This window comes from Podarcis gaigeae (genome assembly GCF_964106915.1).
Source record: "Podarcis gaigeae genome assembly, chromosome: 6".
Lineage (NCBI taxonomy): Eukaryota > Metazoa > Chordata > Lepidosauria > Squamata > Lacertidae > Podarcis > Podarcis gaigeae.
The window spans coordinates 96297404-96311981 of NC_139682.1; the positions used below are offsets into that span (position 1 = coordinate 96297404).

The following is a 14578-nucleotide window of genomic DNA, read 5'->3' on the forward strand; positions in this document are numbered from 1 at the left end:
CGGGGAGTCCCGCGCCGTTGCCATGGCGACGGCATCCGCTCCTGCGCTGCGGCGCGGAGGAAGCGCGGAGGCGAAGGTCAGAAGAAGCGGGGCGAGGAGGGGGAGGGATGAGCTGGGGGGGGGGAGAAGAGTGCGTAAAAAACACCATGGGGTTTTAGTCAACTAACTTTTACTCAGAGTAGACCTATGTCCTTAATGGTTAATGGCTCTATTCTGAGTAAAAGAATGCTAAAAACATTCTTCTTCAGGCCTGCCTACCCACATGCTTAGAAAGTTGGGGTGATTTTAATCTACTTAAAACATACAAAAGTTAAAATATTCAAAAGTATGGTTGTGAATTTCCCCCCAAAATTATTGTTTTATCTCTTTATGTTTTTCACAATCAAGCGGGGTATAAATTTTATGAAATAATAATAATAATAATAAGTTGCTTGAATACAAAGCCTGTAGTTTTGCTATCAGGCAGGCAGGGTAATCTGAGTGTCCAGAAAGTTATTTGGTGGTTATATTTTATTTTATTTTTGTTTATTTATTTAGCATCTGCCACATGCCCATTGGCACATTTACAAAGAACAAAGAAAGATACAGGCCTCTGCCTCAAAAGGGACTCATTGACAAGATATGGGCACAAGGCATGGATGAAATGGGAGAAGACTTCATTTCAGTTAGACTTCCTCACAGTGGGGAACATGTCAAAGGCTTCATGGAGAGGTTGGCACTTGGCAATCTTAGCAGAACACAGGAGTAGCCTTTTCCAGCTTGGTGCTCTCAGGTGCTTTGTACCCCAAATCCCAGCATTCCAGGTGATTCCAGGTCACACTGGCTGAGGCTGATCAGGGTTTTGGTCCAACTTCTGGAAGGTGCCAAGGTTGGGAGAAGGCTGCACAAGAGGGATACAAATACCAAAAAAACAACAACAACCAAATAGATTTGGTACACCTTGAATGAGGCTGACAAATACATGTACTTCATTTCTTAGGGAAAACCCCAAAAAGGAAAAACAGGCCCTGGGTATAGCGCACATGCATCCGCTGGAATCTTGCACAGCTCAGGGAGAGTAGGGGTGACATCTAACAGTATCTTTGAACCAAACCAGAAAGGAGATAAATTACTTTGGCAAAAGGATTATATTTTGAAACTTTTTACAGATTTTGTGGAATACAAAGAACGTTAGGTGTTCATATTGGATAAGTTCCACCCAATTGTTTATGAACAACAGGAGTTAATATTTTGATATCTTCCCTTTTTATCTGACTTCTCCAAACATATGTTGTTATGCCAGTAGTGTAATCAAATATTCTTGGGTCACATTTTGAGAAAGTTATGTTGGAACTTTGTAATCCTATGTGCACTAACTGAACTCAGTGGGACTTTCTTCTGGATAAACACGCACAGATTCACACTGTGAGTGTAGTAATTCTGGTGAAACAGCACAGGACGACGAAGAGAAATGAGGCTGGGGAGAGGCTGACGCTGCAGCATCAAGGCTGCTGGACACGCGCCCCCCCCCCCACAGCACCTGGTTGGACGGCCACCGGGGGGGGGGGGGCGTGAGCGCCAGCCAGGTGAGCCGGAGGCAGGGGGCTACGCCCCCTGCTAGGGGCGGTGTTCAGGCTCCCGCCCACAACCACTCCCCTCTCTTTCAGGGAGGAGAGTCTTTTTCAGAAGTAGGAGTCGCAGGAAAACCTAGTAGTGGACATGAAAGATGGGAAGCATATTAGTTTTCAGCCACAAAGCTTGATGGAAAATGTGTGACTAGAATGAGGAAAAGTAAAAATGTGATCCTGGGTGGGTGAGCTGATAGCTGTTAGGATGGATTTCTTTCTTATTATCTTTTTTTAAAAAAAATATTGCCATATCAAACAATTTTCACAAATTTCAACTTTTTAGACTTCCCTCAGCTTCTCTGCCAATCATCCATATTTTCCCCTTTTTACACATTTTCTAAATTTAATATTGCATTTTTAGATTACCCTTACTGTCCTGTTTCTGTTTAACAATACTCCTCTCACTTCACAAAGCCTCTTTAAATCCCACTAGTGTTATTTGTTCGTCACATATACTTTTCAGATATTCTGCAAATTTCCCCCAGTCCTTGATGAACTTGTGGTCTCGTTGATATCTTATCTTCCCAGTTAGTTTATCCAGTTCTGCATAGTCTATGAGTTTTGTCCTCCATTCTTCGAGAGTCGGTAGTTCCTCCAGTTTCCATTTTTGGGCCATTAAGATTCTTGCTGCTGTTACTGCGTATTGGAAAAGTTTATGATCACTTCTATGTATCCCTCTTCCTGTTATTCCTAACAGAAAGGCTTCTGGTTTCTTTACAAATGTATATTTCAACATCTTCTTCAACTCATTATATATAATTTCCCAGAAACCCTTCACTTTCTTACACTCCCACCACATATGGTAAAATGATCCTTCTTTTTCTTTACATTTCCAACACTTATTACATGTTTTAAACATTTTTGCTAACTTAACTGGTGTAATATACCATCTATTTACCATTTTCATCATATTCTCCTTTAACGCAGTACATGTTGTGAATTTTATCTTTCTTATTATCTTTCTTCCAACATCCCCTAGTCAAAAAGAAAGGATACTTAGAGACGTAACAACCTTTTGATTTGTCCTTGACCAAATAGTATGAATTTCCTGCAGACAAAAATTAGGTTCCATTTTGTTCCTTTTCAGGCTTATTCCAGGAAAATGGAATCAACCGAGGAGATAGTGGACTCGGCAAATAAAAGCGAGCATGAGAACGTGGGGCCTCAAGAGGAACCAGCCACTTTCAATCCTCTCCTGAGAGCTTGTCTAACTGGTGACACAGAGGGAGTACAACAGATTTTGGAGGACCTGGAAGATCCTGATCATGAAAAAGCCAATCGGCTTTTAATGGAAAAGGATATTGTGGGCAGAGGCCTGCTGTATGCAACCTGTATGGCCGGGCAGAGCGACATTATCCGGACACTGGCAAGATATGGGGTCGATCTGAAGGATAAGACGGCCCGAGGTACATAACTGACCAGTTATGCAAAAAATGTACTGCACAATTTCTTTACTAGTTTGCCCGCTCATACTTGTTTCTCTGTAGTTGGGAAAAAAGCCCTCTCTACCTGGTTGTCTGAGGGCGATCCTTCCTCTCTGCAGAACACCATGCAAGCAGTTCATAACAAGTCTGTTTTTCCTTAAAATGCCCTATAAAGCATTATCAGAACATAACAGTTTTCATCTGGAATACATTGGACCTATATTTAGTATTTACAAAATTTGCACCATCTGTTTAGCAGGCAAAAGTTGGGTTTTCTTTTGAAATCTATTGACAGGACAATGAGAAACATTTTTGTAGAGATCACTTAGAACAGACTACAATTAAAAAAAGGATGTATAACATACATTGTATCTTGAGCACAAAATCCCTTTTGTACTAGAACCTTAAGTAGACACTGGTTGCTTGTCTGTTTGTAAATGAATGCTGATAACCCGCTTTTAAAAATAATAATAAATAAATGGTTTGTATCTCAAGATTGAGGTGCTAAAGGTACATCCTGGTTAAAATATTGGCTTCCAAGTGGCTGGATATGTTTGGTTGTTTTGTGAATGAAGAGAGAGAGAGAGAGAATGTTATAAACAAGTATTCTATATACAACTACACATTCTAATTTGGCTCACTCTCTCAGGTTATACACTCCTCCACTGTGCTGCAGCCTGGGGCCAACTAGAGACTTTGAAAACTCTTATAGAACTGGAAGCTGACATTTATGCAACCACCTCCCGGGGTGAAAAGGCTAGAGATATCGCCTGCCGATATGAGCAGACAGAATGTGTTGCATTCTTGGATTGGGCAGGTAAGAGTGGTAACTTCTAAGCTTCTTTGAGATGTGGATCTTACTCATGATAAGACCATAATTCTAGACAGGTGTAAATGAATATGATTTGAACTGCATCTTTTGGACTGATTCAGTGCTGGATTTTGGTCAGAAACGTAGCTTTGCCTCTCATCTCGGTCACCAAGATTGAGTGGCATCCTGATCTCCAAGCCTTAGATCCCCATCCATACAACAGTGCTCTCAGTCTTGTACTGGAAGCCTTCTTTTCAACTACCACCCTGTCTGGTTTGGTGCCCAACTGCCAGCTAGTGATCTTCCTTCAGTGAGATCAGTTCTGCAAAAATTCACAGTGAGCCTAGAAAGGCAGGTCCTAACAATGCATTCTGTTATGCTTCTTCTCACTACAGGCTCATCGCCTATTATTTGAAGAATAGCATAAAAAACAAATAAAATTTGCTGTCAAATATCAGCCAGTTGTAACCAAAGAAAACAGTGTCATTCTTGCACACATACTCATAGTGGTTTACAGTAATCCCTCATCGTACACAGGGGTTTGGTTCCAAAAATTGCACATATAAGCAAAAATTGTGTATAATCAAATCCTTGAAACTGCTCCGCAGCTAATGAGTGAAGGGGAGAGAAAGAGTATCCCCAGTATCACCAGAGCCAGTCAGCTGAGTGCACCTTGCCAGTGGGGGACAGCATTGTTATGGCGGCCCCTGCATTGCGGTGACCAGTCCAACCAAACCAGTCACGCTACCTTAAAACTGCCTCAGGCCTTGCCCAGCAAGCAACTTCAGAAGGCTAGTGCTGCTTGTGCAAGATCTTACAGGAACTCAAATTGTCCCGCAAGATCTTGCAGGAGTATCCCAGAACCTTCCAGAGCCAGCATGCTGCACAGGCCTTGCCCAGCAAGCAAGGTGAAGAACATAAAAGCTCTTTATGTGTTGTGCAGCCCTAATTGGACCCAGCATGAAAAGAGCTTTTAAGCTCTCTGCCTTGACTTGTACAATTTCAACCATCCCACCTTCAAGTCTTGTGTGGTTGAAATCATGCAAGTCAAATGCACTTGAACTGAGGGATTATCATGGCCTCGTGACCAGCCTTGAATGTACCATGATCAGCAGGCGCTTCTGAAACAGAGTGACAACACAGTGCAAGTTACTGTGTCCAACTTTTTAACTGACCTCTGTTCCTATGCCTTTAATAGCAACTTCATCTGCAGATATTAGTACGTGATAATGCTTAACTGTATGCTGTGAAACACTTTAATTGCTGATTTTCATAGAAAAAGAAAAGTCAGAAGATGAGACACTAAACTGATTTTTTCTCTAGGAAGCTAGTTATCCTAAGAGCAAGAAAGCTGTGTATAAAAAGCTCCATGGTCTTTATCAGGGCATAGCTAGTCTGGTGCTGGTATGCATGGGAGAGGTTTTATGGTGCAGCAGCATTTAAGCACATTACACCATATATCTGATGTTGTTGTAACAAGCACCCATTTCCAAGACACAGTCCTATGCCAAAATGTTGGCAGCCTGGACAGCCTTTGTTGATTAAAAGTGTAGGTGCCTGAGGTGTTTCTGTGTCTTTCTGAGAGTACTGTGGCATTTGTATTGTTTCGGAGGCACTTGGGTGGCAATGTCTTGCTGTTGCCATCCTTCCATTGGCTCCCACCATGGCTGGTTGCAGAGGGGGAAGTGTCCTGCAGCAGTGCTGTAATGGACACTAGCAGTGGCCTGCGATGAAATTTTTCGTAGGGGAAGAGCTAGGGCCAGAGGCACCAGCTTGCAAGGGCAGTTGGAGGGAGGGGGCTGGTGTCATGCCCGTGAGCATCTTGCCTCCTTCCCTAAGCTGGGCAGAAGCTTCCTGGGCTTGGGAAGGAGGCACCAGGCCTCTGACAGGATGCTGGAGCTCTGCTGCCTCCTTCCTAAAGCTAGGCAGACTTTGGGAAGGTGGCAGGAGGGCTCTTGGACCCGTAGGAGCATTGCGCCTCTCTTCTTAAGCCAGGCAGAAGCTTCCCAGGCACTAGGGAAACATTTAGGGGATTAGCCTAGTCTCCCTAGTCCAATGACTGCACACCATTGGACACGAGTGGCGTGCCTATTAGTAGTGCAACAGTCTGAGGTTTTTCAATGCATTTAATTTCTTGCTCCACCTCTTTCCCTTCCCTGTAATGTCTATGAGTATACTTGCATAGTGCAGGTCAGATGGCTAGCTCTGATATGTGTCTGAAAACTAGCCACCTGAGCTGCACTTTATGGGTCCACCTCAGATGCCAAAATGTCTTGGATCCAAAATGGCACCTCCTACCCCACCAGGGAAGATTTGCATGAGACCTACAGGTATAGGGCAGTATACAAATTTAATTAATGAATGAAGGAGAAGGAGAAGAAGAAGAAACAAGGGTGAGGAAAGATAAACATCAATATTTATTATGGTTTTCGAATGGTTCCGGGAGTCGAACGGACTCCTGGAACACATTCTGTTCGAGAACCAAGGTATGACTGTATGTGTATTTTAAAATGTGAACAGTCACATAACACTTTTAAAAAATATTCTTGATTTTAAATATAGATTTTACATTTTAATGCAAAACAAATACCCCCCCTACCCTTCCTCCTACTCAGTTCCTGCCAATGTTTCACTCGAATGCTAAAACAATTTACTTTGCTTAAAACTATCTGTAATACCAACCTAGTTCCTTAAGAAAAACTTTCTTTATTTGGAATCAGACAGCGGGGTGGGTGCCTGAATGTTTGTACAAACCCCAGGATCATGTTCTCCTGGCTGGACATTCAGAGTACTATACAGGCCAGTGTATAGTTTAAAAAGGAACGTAATTCAGACCAAAGGCCTGTCTAGTCCAACGGTGGCTATCCATTGTAGAATGGGCATACCTAGACATTGGTGAAGTGGCACCCACCAAGGCTGCAATCCCAGTGGGGAGTGAAAATCGTGCCACAGGTGAGTGTTCACACAGGCAGAAAGGGCCTGTGAATCCACCTTTTCTCCTTCCAGCTTTAGCTGTGCTCAACTTGGCCAGTGGCTGGAGCCGTAGCCAAGGCTTCCCTACGGATCATCGCTCTCACCAGCTCCCTGCCTCAGGCAGCAGGAGGAGCAGGCATTTGTCTTCAGCATGGCCGTCCTTGCAGTAATAGTGGCCCCCAACACATTACAGTAGCACCGGCATGAGGGGAGGAGGAAGAGGCGAAAGAAGGAAATCTGAGGAACTTGCCCCGCTGAAGTGAGAGAGCGATGGAGCCGTGAGGGAGGTGGGAAAGCCAGGCTGCTCTTTGCCCCTAGTAGAGATGGAAAGACCAATAATAATACTTTTTTATTTGTGCCCCAGCCATTCTGCTTCCAATGTATATAAAAACATAACAAAACATTAAACCTTAAAAAGCTTCCCTGTACAGGGCTGCCTTTAGGTGTTTTCTAAAGGTTATAGTGTTACTCATCTCCTTGACATCTGATGGGAGGACGTTCCACAGGGCAGGCACCACTACTGAGAAGCTCCTCCGGCTGGTTCACTTCTCACTGTGAGGGAACTGCCAGAAGCCCCTTGGTGTGTGACAGGGCTCTCTGGCACTGCTTGCAACACCTGGGAAAATGGATCCTCTCCCCCTCCAACCAGAAGTGTGCTCTCCCCCCCCCCCCGCGTGTGCAGTGGCTTAAAGCAGTGCCCTTTGCAATGCCAGTATTTGGTGCCCTTCCACCTCTTGCCTTCTGCTGCCTGTCATTATTGTAGCATCTACAATTCAGTGAGACAACACTTCCTAGGCCAGGAGCTCCGTCTCGCTCACCCCATAGTCAATTTGGTTGTTGGCTTCCACAGTTTCTCCCAGCTTTGCAGGCACCGATACAGCTCCTTGCAAAGGGCACAAGGGAGCCTAGGTATGCCTCTGAGAATGGGAGAAAGGTCAAGAAGATCAAGAACTTGCTCCATTGTGATGAGGCCATGAAGCCATCTTGTTAATTATACTACAGTATGTATCTTGCCTGCCTGAAGACTAATAGTTAAATTGAGTTGAAAACCAGCTGTGGTCCACACATTTAACAGTGAGGGGAACACAGCAAGGCACATTCACTGGTGAGGATTCCATGCTTAGTTCTTAGCTGGGCCAGGATGATGTTCTACATGGTGTTTGTGGGATACATTTGATTGCACTTACTGTATTTGATTTGGTTTGGTTTGTGTTCTGCATTGCGTTGGCTTCCCAGGAAGAGTTTGTGTGGATTGGGATGGCATATACACACTGCAACGATGAGTACTCTTCGATGTCATTTCTGTAGGGAGTGTGCATGGCTGCCTCAGTGACTAAAGGGAAGAGATGTTCCTCAACAAGGGCTGCACAAAGTGTTATTGCTGACTGACCATTCAATGGGTGGCAGGCACAGCTGTTCCAAGGAAAGGGAGGGACGTTGAGTGGAAACCAAATATATCAGACCAGGTTTTGCTGGGAGAAACTGTGGAGGGATTTTTTCATGCCCTGATGTCTTACACTGTTCTGGCAGGTGAGTTCAAGCTCACATAAACTTGAGCCTCTGCCATTGCATCTCTTGTCCACCCTCTACTTTCCTTGGAGTCACCTGCCTGTTTGCCTGCTTTTTAGGTTTCATGCTTTATGACCCTTTTTGCCTATCGTTCCTGAGCAGAGGCTATATCAGGATAGCAATGGAAGGGAAATCCTTTGTGTTTGCTGCTGCCATAGAAATGCTACCTTAGTGGTAAGGCTAGCTATGAAATATATTGAGGTGGGCTGGTATTTAATTGCTAACATAGTATTTTTGTTACCAGTGAAAAAGGAATCTTCTGACAGACAAATGTAGCATTGTTTATCCTAACTGTGCAAAATTGAAGTAGCTTAATACAGCCGGGTCATATGGAAGAATCACAGCATATCAGATACAGGCTTTAATTTTTGGCTAGATTTTTTTTAAAATAAATGTTTAATAGCCTTTCATTTGGGCCTCTTTCACCTCAGTCATCCACAAGATTCTTCATTAAATTCTTCTCAAAAAGGATGATCAAGCATGTTGAGATTTTTGCCATTTATTGTGCTACCCTGTTGACTTAAGAGTATGATTGGAAAGATTATGAAAGGAAGAACTGAACATAGCAGGGAAGAACCTGGGTTTTAGGTTTCATGCATTATGTGTCTCCACTGGAGCTGTGGTTGTGGGGACAAATTGGGAAGAACTGTTCGTCTTCATCAAATTCATCTGCTTTGCTCTTTTTGCTTAATTTGCGATATTTGACTTCTTTCTTGTAACGGTGAGCAACATGCTTCATGTATTTCATCATCTTGGAGGTATTGGCCACCAGCCTGTAGAGCATTTTGTCCATGTTGTGGGTGTATTCATCATTCACTTTGGCAGCAACTGGAAATGCCGGTGCTTGGACAATTGTCCTACAGGGCTGAGAAAAATGAAAAAACAGGGAGTAATACTTTGCATCGAAAGCAATTTACAAGTTAAATAGTGTTGCCATCTCTTTCACTGACCCTGCTATTATGCCTTTTAAGAGGAATTTGATGTCTGAAATCCCTGTACTCCTGGTCTTAGATTGCTGTCCTGGATTCGACCCTGTGGCATAAAAAAATCTCCTACTCCTTCCCTTTGGCTTAATGGAAGTACAGTGGTACATCTGGTTACATACTTAATTCGTTCCGGAGGTCCGTTCTTAACCTGAAACTGTTCTTAACCTGAAGCACCACTTTAGCTAATGGGGCCTCCCGCTGCCGCCACACCGCCGGAGCATGATTTCTGTTCTTATCCTGAAGCAAAGTTCTTAACCTGAAGTAATATTTCTGGGTTAGCAAAGTCTGTAACCTGAAACGTATGTAACCTGAAGCATATGTAACCCGAGGTACCACTGTATGCTCATTGGTCTTCTATCTGCTGTTCTGTGAAAGCTGAGCTTATTAGATAGCGAGATCACTTGATTCTTTACCATATAGGTAGGTATAAGTAGGTAAAAGTATAAATTAGGCACATATTTAGCCTGTTCACTGTAGTTAGAGTCCCAGGTGGTTCAGTTGTTCAAAATTTTTGTGTACAAAGTACACATTGGGCATATCTACACACCAGACTATACATGGTTTTGTCCTTGCAAAGAATTAGCGAAATCACAGTTCTGAGAGTGCTAAGGATCTCTAACAGATTTGTCAGCTCAAACTATAACTCCCAGGATGCTGTGGAGGAAATTAATGTTAAATAAAACCAGTACATTTGTAGTGTGGCTGTGCTTACCTTGTCCCGACACGTGTTACTTGGAAAGTACTTCTGACTGGGATCAGCATTAAGACTCATGGTTTGTTTTTTTACATATATTTTTCTATTCAATTGGAATCTGAGTTAAAGGTCAGAAATTAAAGGTAGGGAGCCAGACAATGTGCTAGTTGAGAATATCTTACCATTGTGGGTTTCGCCAGTGTCAATTTCAGTTTCAGTTTGATGAACAGGTAGTGCACAACTAAACCACTCACTATGAGGAATGCTACTTTACAACCAGCATACACAACTTCTAGAGACTCTTTGGATAGTCCTAAGCCAGTAAAACAATGGCATACTTGACACATCGAATCACGAAAACAGTTAGATTGCTGTTTAGCCGCCAGTAGTTCCAGATCCTGTGGAGTCATTTCCCAAGCTACTCTCGACCAAGCTGGTCGTTCACAAAAGCCAATAACATCTTGAAACAATAAGACTGTCCAAAGGAGAGAAACCTGACAAGGACCTTGAGAAAACATTCTGTGAAATTTTCAGCAAGAAATGTCTTCTGCTAATTGATGTTCCTTGTGTAGGAATCTTAGCAAATAACTGTTTCAGTTCATATTCATTGTCTAAAAAAAGATTTAAATAAATCAAATAAATCTTTCCATCATGACCAAGCTCTCAGCCTGAGCACTGGAGAGATTTGAATGCAGGCAATATAATCAACCCATCAGCTGGGGAAGGGTTCTGTGATGTCATAAAGGGGGATCCTGATCTTTACATATGAAAGCTTCTATGATGTCATTATGATTGCAAGATTTTTCTCAGTAGCACTTTTCTCAGTGCAAAGTATGGAGAGTTTATAAAATTGGGAATTTTCAAAAGCTTACTTTATATTTGTCAGATAATTCAGGGGGACATGGGTGGGGCTGTGGTCTATACCACTGAGCCTCTTGGGCTTGCTGATTGGAAGGTCGGCAGTTTGTTTGTTTGTTTTTTAAATATTTATTAAGATTTTTATAAGAGAAAAGCATAAATAACAAACAACATTGCTTATATCATACACAAAATTTCATAACTTGTTTGGACTTCCTCACGTCTCCTGCTCCCACTTACATTGTTAAAAAGTTTTTTCAAGCAAATTATCATCTTGTTTACAATCTTATATCCACTCGTTTAAATATAATCTGATAGTTCTCCCAAAGGGTTTGTCTTTTCCTTAATCTCACTTATCATCTAATTTCAATCTAGTTTAGTGGTGGCCAATTATTTATGATCAAGCATCCTTCTTAACATTCAATCAAATTACAATATTTTTGTAAATAAGTTTTAAATTTCTTCCAATCTTCATCCATCCTTTCTTCTCCCAGGTCTCGGATTCTGCCGGTCATCTCTGCCAGTTGCATATAGTCTATCAGCTGCATCTGCCATTCTTCCAGTGTGGGTAGATCTTGAGTCTTCCAATTCTTGGCAATGAGTATCCTTGCTGCTGTTGTTGCATACATAAAAAATGTTCGGTCCTTCTTTAACACCCTCTGGCCGACAATACCCAGGAGGAAGGCCTCTGGTTTCTTAGTGAAGGTATACTTAAATACCTTTTTAAACTCATTATATATCATTTCCCAGAAGGCCTTCACTTTAGGGCAAGTCCACCAGAGGTGAAAGAATGTTCCTTCATTTTCTTTACATTTCCAACATTTATTATCAGACGAATGGTGTATTTTGGCAAGTTTAACTGGGGTCATGTACCATCTGTATATCATTTTCATTACATTTTCCTTCAAAGCATTACATGCAGTGAAGTTCAGCCCAGTGGTCCACAACCTTTCCCAGTCCTCAAACATAATGTTGTGCCCAATATCCTGTGCCCACTTTATGATAGCAGATTTAACCATTTCGTCCTGTGTGTTCCACTTTAACAGCAAGTTATACATTCTTGATAGTACCTTAGTCTTTGGTTCTAACAGTTCTGTCTCCAACTTCGATTTCTCCACCTGGAACCCTAGTTTTTTGTCATTTTTAAAAACTTCTTTAATCTGGGCGTAATGTAACCAGTCTCGCACTTTACCCTCCATTTTCTCCAAACTCTGCAATTTCCAATTTTCACCGTCTTTTTCTAATATTTCCCAATATTTTGGCCATTTGGCCTCCATATTGGGTCTTTTTCGGGCCTTGGCTTCCAGAGGGGACAGCCACCTCGGAGTTTTGTTTTCCAATAAGTCTTTGTATTTTGTCCAGACAGTAAATACTGCTTTCCTGACAATATGGTTCTTAAAGGCCTTATCGATCTTAACTTTGTCATACCATAAATATGCATGCCAGCCAAAAGCATTGTTAAAGCCTTCCAAATCCAACACATCAGTGTCTTCAAGAAGTAGCCAGTCTTTTAGCCAGCAGAAAGCTGCGGCTTCATAGTACAGTTTTAAGTCTGGCCGGGCGAAGCCCCCTCTTTCTTTCGCATCGGTTAATATCTTAAACTTAATTCTGGGCTTTTTGCCCTGCCAGACAAATTTAGAAATATCTCTCTGCCACTTCCGGAAACACTCCGTCTTGTCCACAATTTGCAATGTTTGAAACAAAAAAATAACATCTTTGGCAATACATTCATCTTAATAGCAGCAATTTGGCCTAACAAAGAACGCTTCAATTTTGACCAACTGTCCAAGTCTCTCTTGATTTCAGACCAACATTTTCCATAATTATCCTTAAATAGACTCAGATTTTTTGCTGTTATGTTTACCCCTAGGTACTTTACTTTTTTAACCACAGTTAGTTCTGTTTCTCTCTGAAACCGTTCTGACTCTGTATCTGTCAAGTTTTTCCCCAACACCTTGGTTTTCTGTTTATTTAGTTTGAATCCCGCCACCCGACCAAAGTCTTGAATCAGTTGTAATACTCTTTTTGTACTAGATTCTGGCTCCTGCAAAGTCAAGACTAGGTCATCTGCAAAAGCTTTAAGTTTATATTGTTTCGCTCCGACCTGAATCCCTTGCACCAACCGGTCCCCTCTAATCCTATTCAAGAGCACCTCCAGAACCGAAATAAATAACCGAGGGGAAATCGGGCAGCCTTGTCGTGTACCTTTTTCATTTTTAAACTCTTCTGTAACCACATTGTTAACTATCAATTTTGCCTTCTGTTGTGAGTATATTGCATCAATCCCATTCTCAAAACCCCGTCCCACTCCCATTTCTTTTAAATTTCCCTTCATAAATTTCCAAGAAATATTATCAAAGGCCTTCTCCGCATCTATAAAAATTAACACTGCTTTTGTATTTATGTTTGTCTGCAAAAGTTCCAAAATGTCAATAATGTTCCTTGTGTTAGCAAACATATGTCTACCTGGGAGAAAGCCTGCCTGATCTTTATGAATTACTTCATTTAAGACTCTTTTAAGTCTGCTTGCCAAAATATCTGCGAATATTTTATAATCCACATTTAAAAGGGAGATGGGACGGTAGTTCTTGAGTTGTGTCTTCTCAATTTCCGATTTTGGTATCAATGTGATGAAAGCTTCCTTCCACGATTCTGGCGCCTTCTTTCCCTCCATAATTTCGTTGCTGATCTCCATCAATGGTTGTATCAAATAATCTTTTAAGGTCGGCAGTTTGAATGTGTTCGATGGGGTGAGCTCCCATTGCTCTGTCCCAGCTTCTGTCAACCTAGAAGTTCGAAAGTAGATAAATAGGTATTGCTGTGGCAGGAAGGGAAATGGCGTTTCCATGCACTCTGGCACTCGTCATGGTGTTCTGTTGCACCACATGACCCAGAAAGGTGTCTGTGGACAAACAGCAGCTCCCTCGGCCTGAAAAGCAAGATGAGCGCCACACCCCATAGTTACCTTTGACTGGACTTAACCGTCCAGAGGTCCTTTACTGTTGTACCTTTACATAATACAGTTGACTTATGAATTCTGGAGGATGTATGCAATTGCAAGGTGAAGGGATACTACATAGTCATTTGGATGAGTCTTATTGCTCCTGAATGAGATCCAACATAGCAAGAGTGGGCACCTGCCTGTTCAAGGCAGCTTCTCCTTCCTTTCCTCCCTTCACCTTGGCAATCTCTGCACACCCTGGAAATCTGTTCCACAGGGCTGGGGAACACTCTAGAGCAGTGGTGGTGAACCTATGGCACGCGTGCCAGAGGAGGCACTCAGAGCCCTCTCTGTCGGCACGCGTGTCTTCCCCCCAAGCAGGGCCATTTCTAGGAGGTGAAACTGGTACTCCAGCATTGCAGGAGACTTCTGGCCACTTCCAGCATGGTCCCAGCGCTGCTAGGGCACCATTTTCACCCTCGGGGCTGCGCGGGGGGGGGGGGGGCTTGTGCCAGGAAACTGCCACTCCGTCCAAAGCCTGCACCACCGCTACTCAAGTCACTGATCAAGCCCATCTGCCATCGCAACCAAACCTGACGGCCGCCTCTGAGCTGGCTCCACCTCCCCACCATCAAGCTCGATTGCGCCCGACCCGCCTTCCTGCTCTGCTCTCGGGTGCATTTAGAGCTGTGGTAACCCTGGCAAGCGGCTGAGC

At 42.9% G+C, this 14578-nt stretch overlaps 2 protein-coding genes across 8 annotated transcripts in view; one reads left to right on the forward strand and one right to left on the reverse strand.

The window, feature by feature from the left end:
* The window catches only part of ANKRD45 (ankyrin repeat domain 45), a 28577-nt gene that overhangs the window by 763 nt on the left and 13236 nt on the right, over nucleotides 1-14578 (forward strand). For 2 of the 7 annotated variants that reach the window (XM_083744003.1, XM_083744004.1), the window contains exons 2-3: nucleotides 2695-3013; nucleotides 3681-3848. In XM_083744003.1, coding sequence (XP_083600129.1) covers nucleotides 2695-3013; nucleotides 3681-3848 — 487 coding nt within the window. Of the gene's footprint in view, nucleotides 1-39; nucleotides 87-457; nucleotides 804-1262; nucleotides 1405-1745; nucleotides 1771-2694; nucleotides 3014-3680; nucleotides 3849-14578 lie in introns of those variants that run through there. The other 5 variants (XM_083744009.1, XM_083744007.1, XM_083744008.1 and 2 more) reach the window with 5 other exon arrangements.
* On the reverse strand, nucleotides 8868-10765 carry LOC310846852 (uncharacterized protein). Its single transcript, XM_083744032.1, has 2 exons — nucleotides 10247-10765; nucleotides 8868-9249 (listed from the first exon to the last, which is right to left on the reverse strand). Exons 1-2 carry the CDS (start codon nucleotides 10580-10582, stop codon nucleotides 8983-8985), a joined length of 603 nt encoding a protein of 200 aa, XP_083600158.1. The 5' UTR covers nucleotides 10583-10765; the 3' UTR covers nucleotides 8868-8982.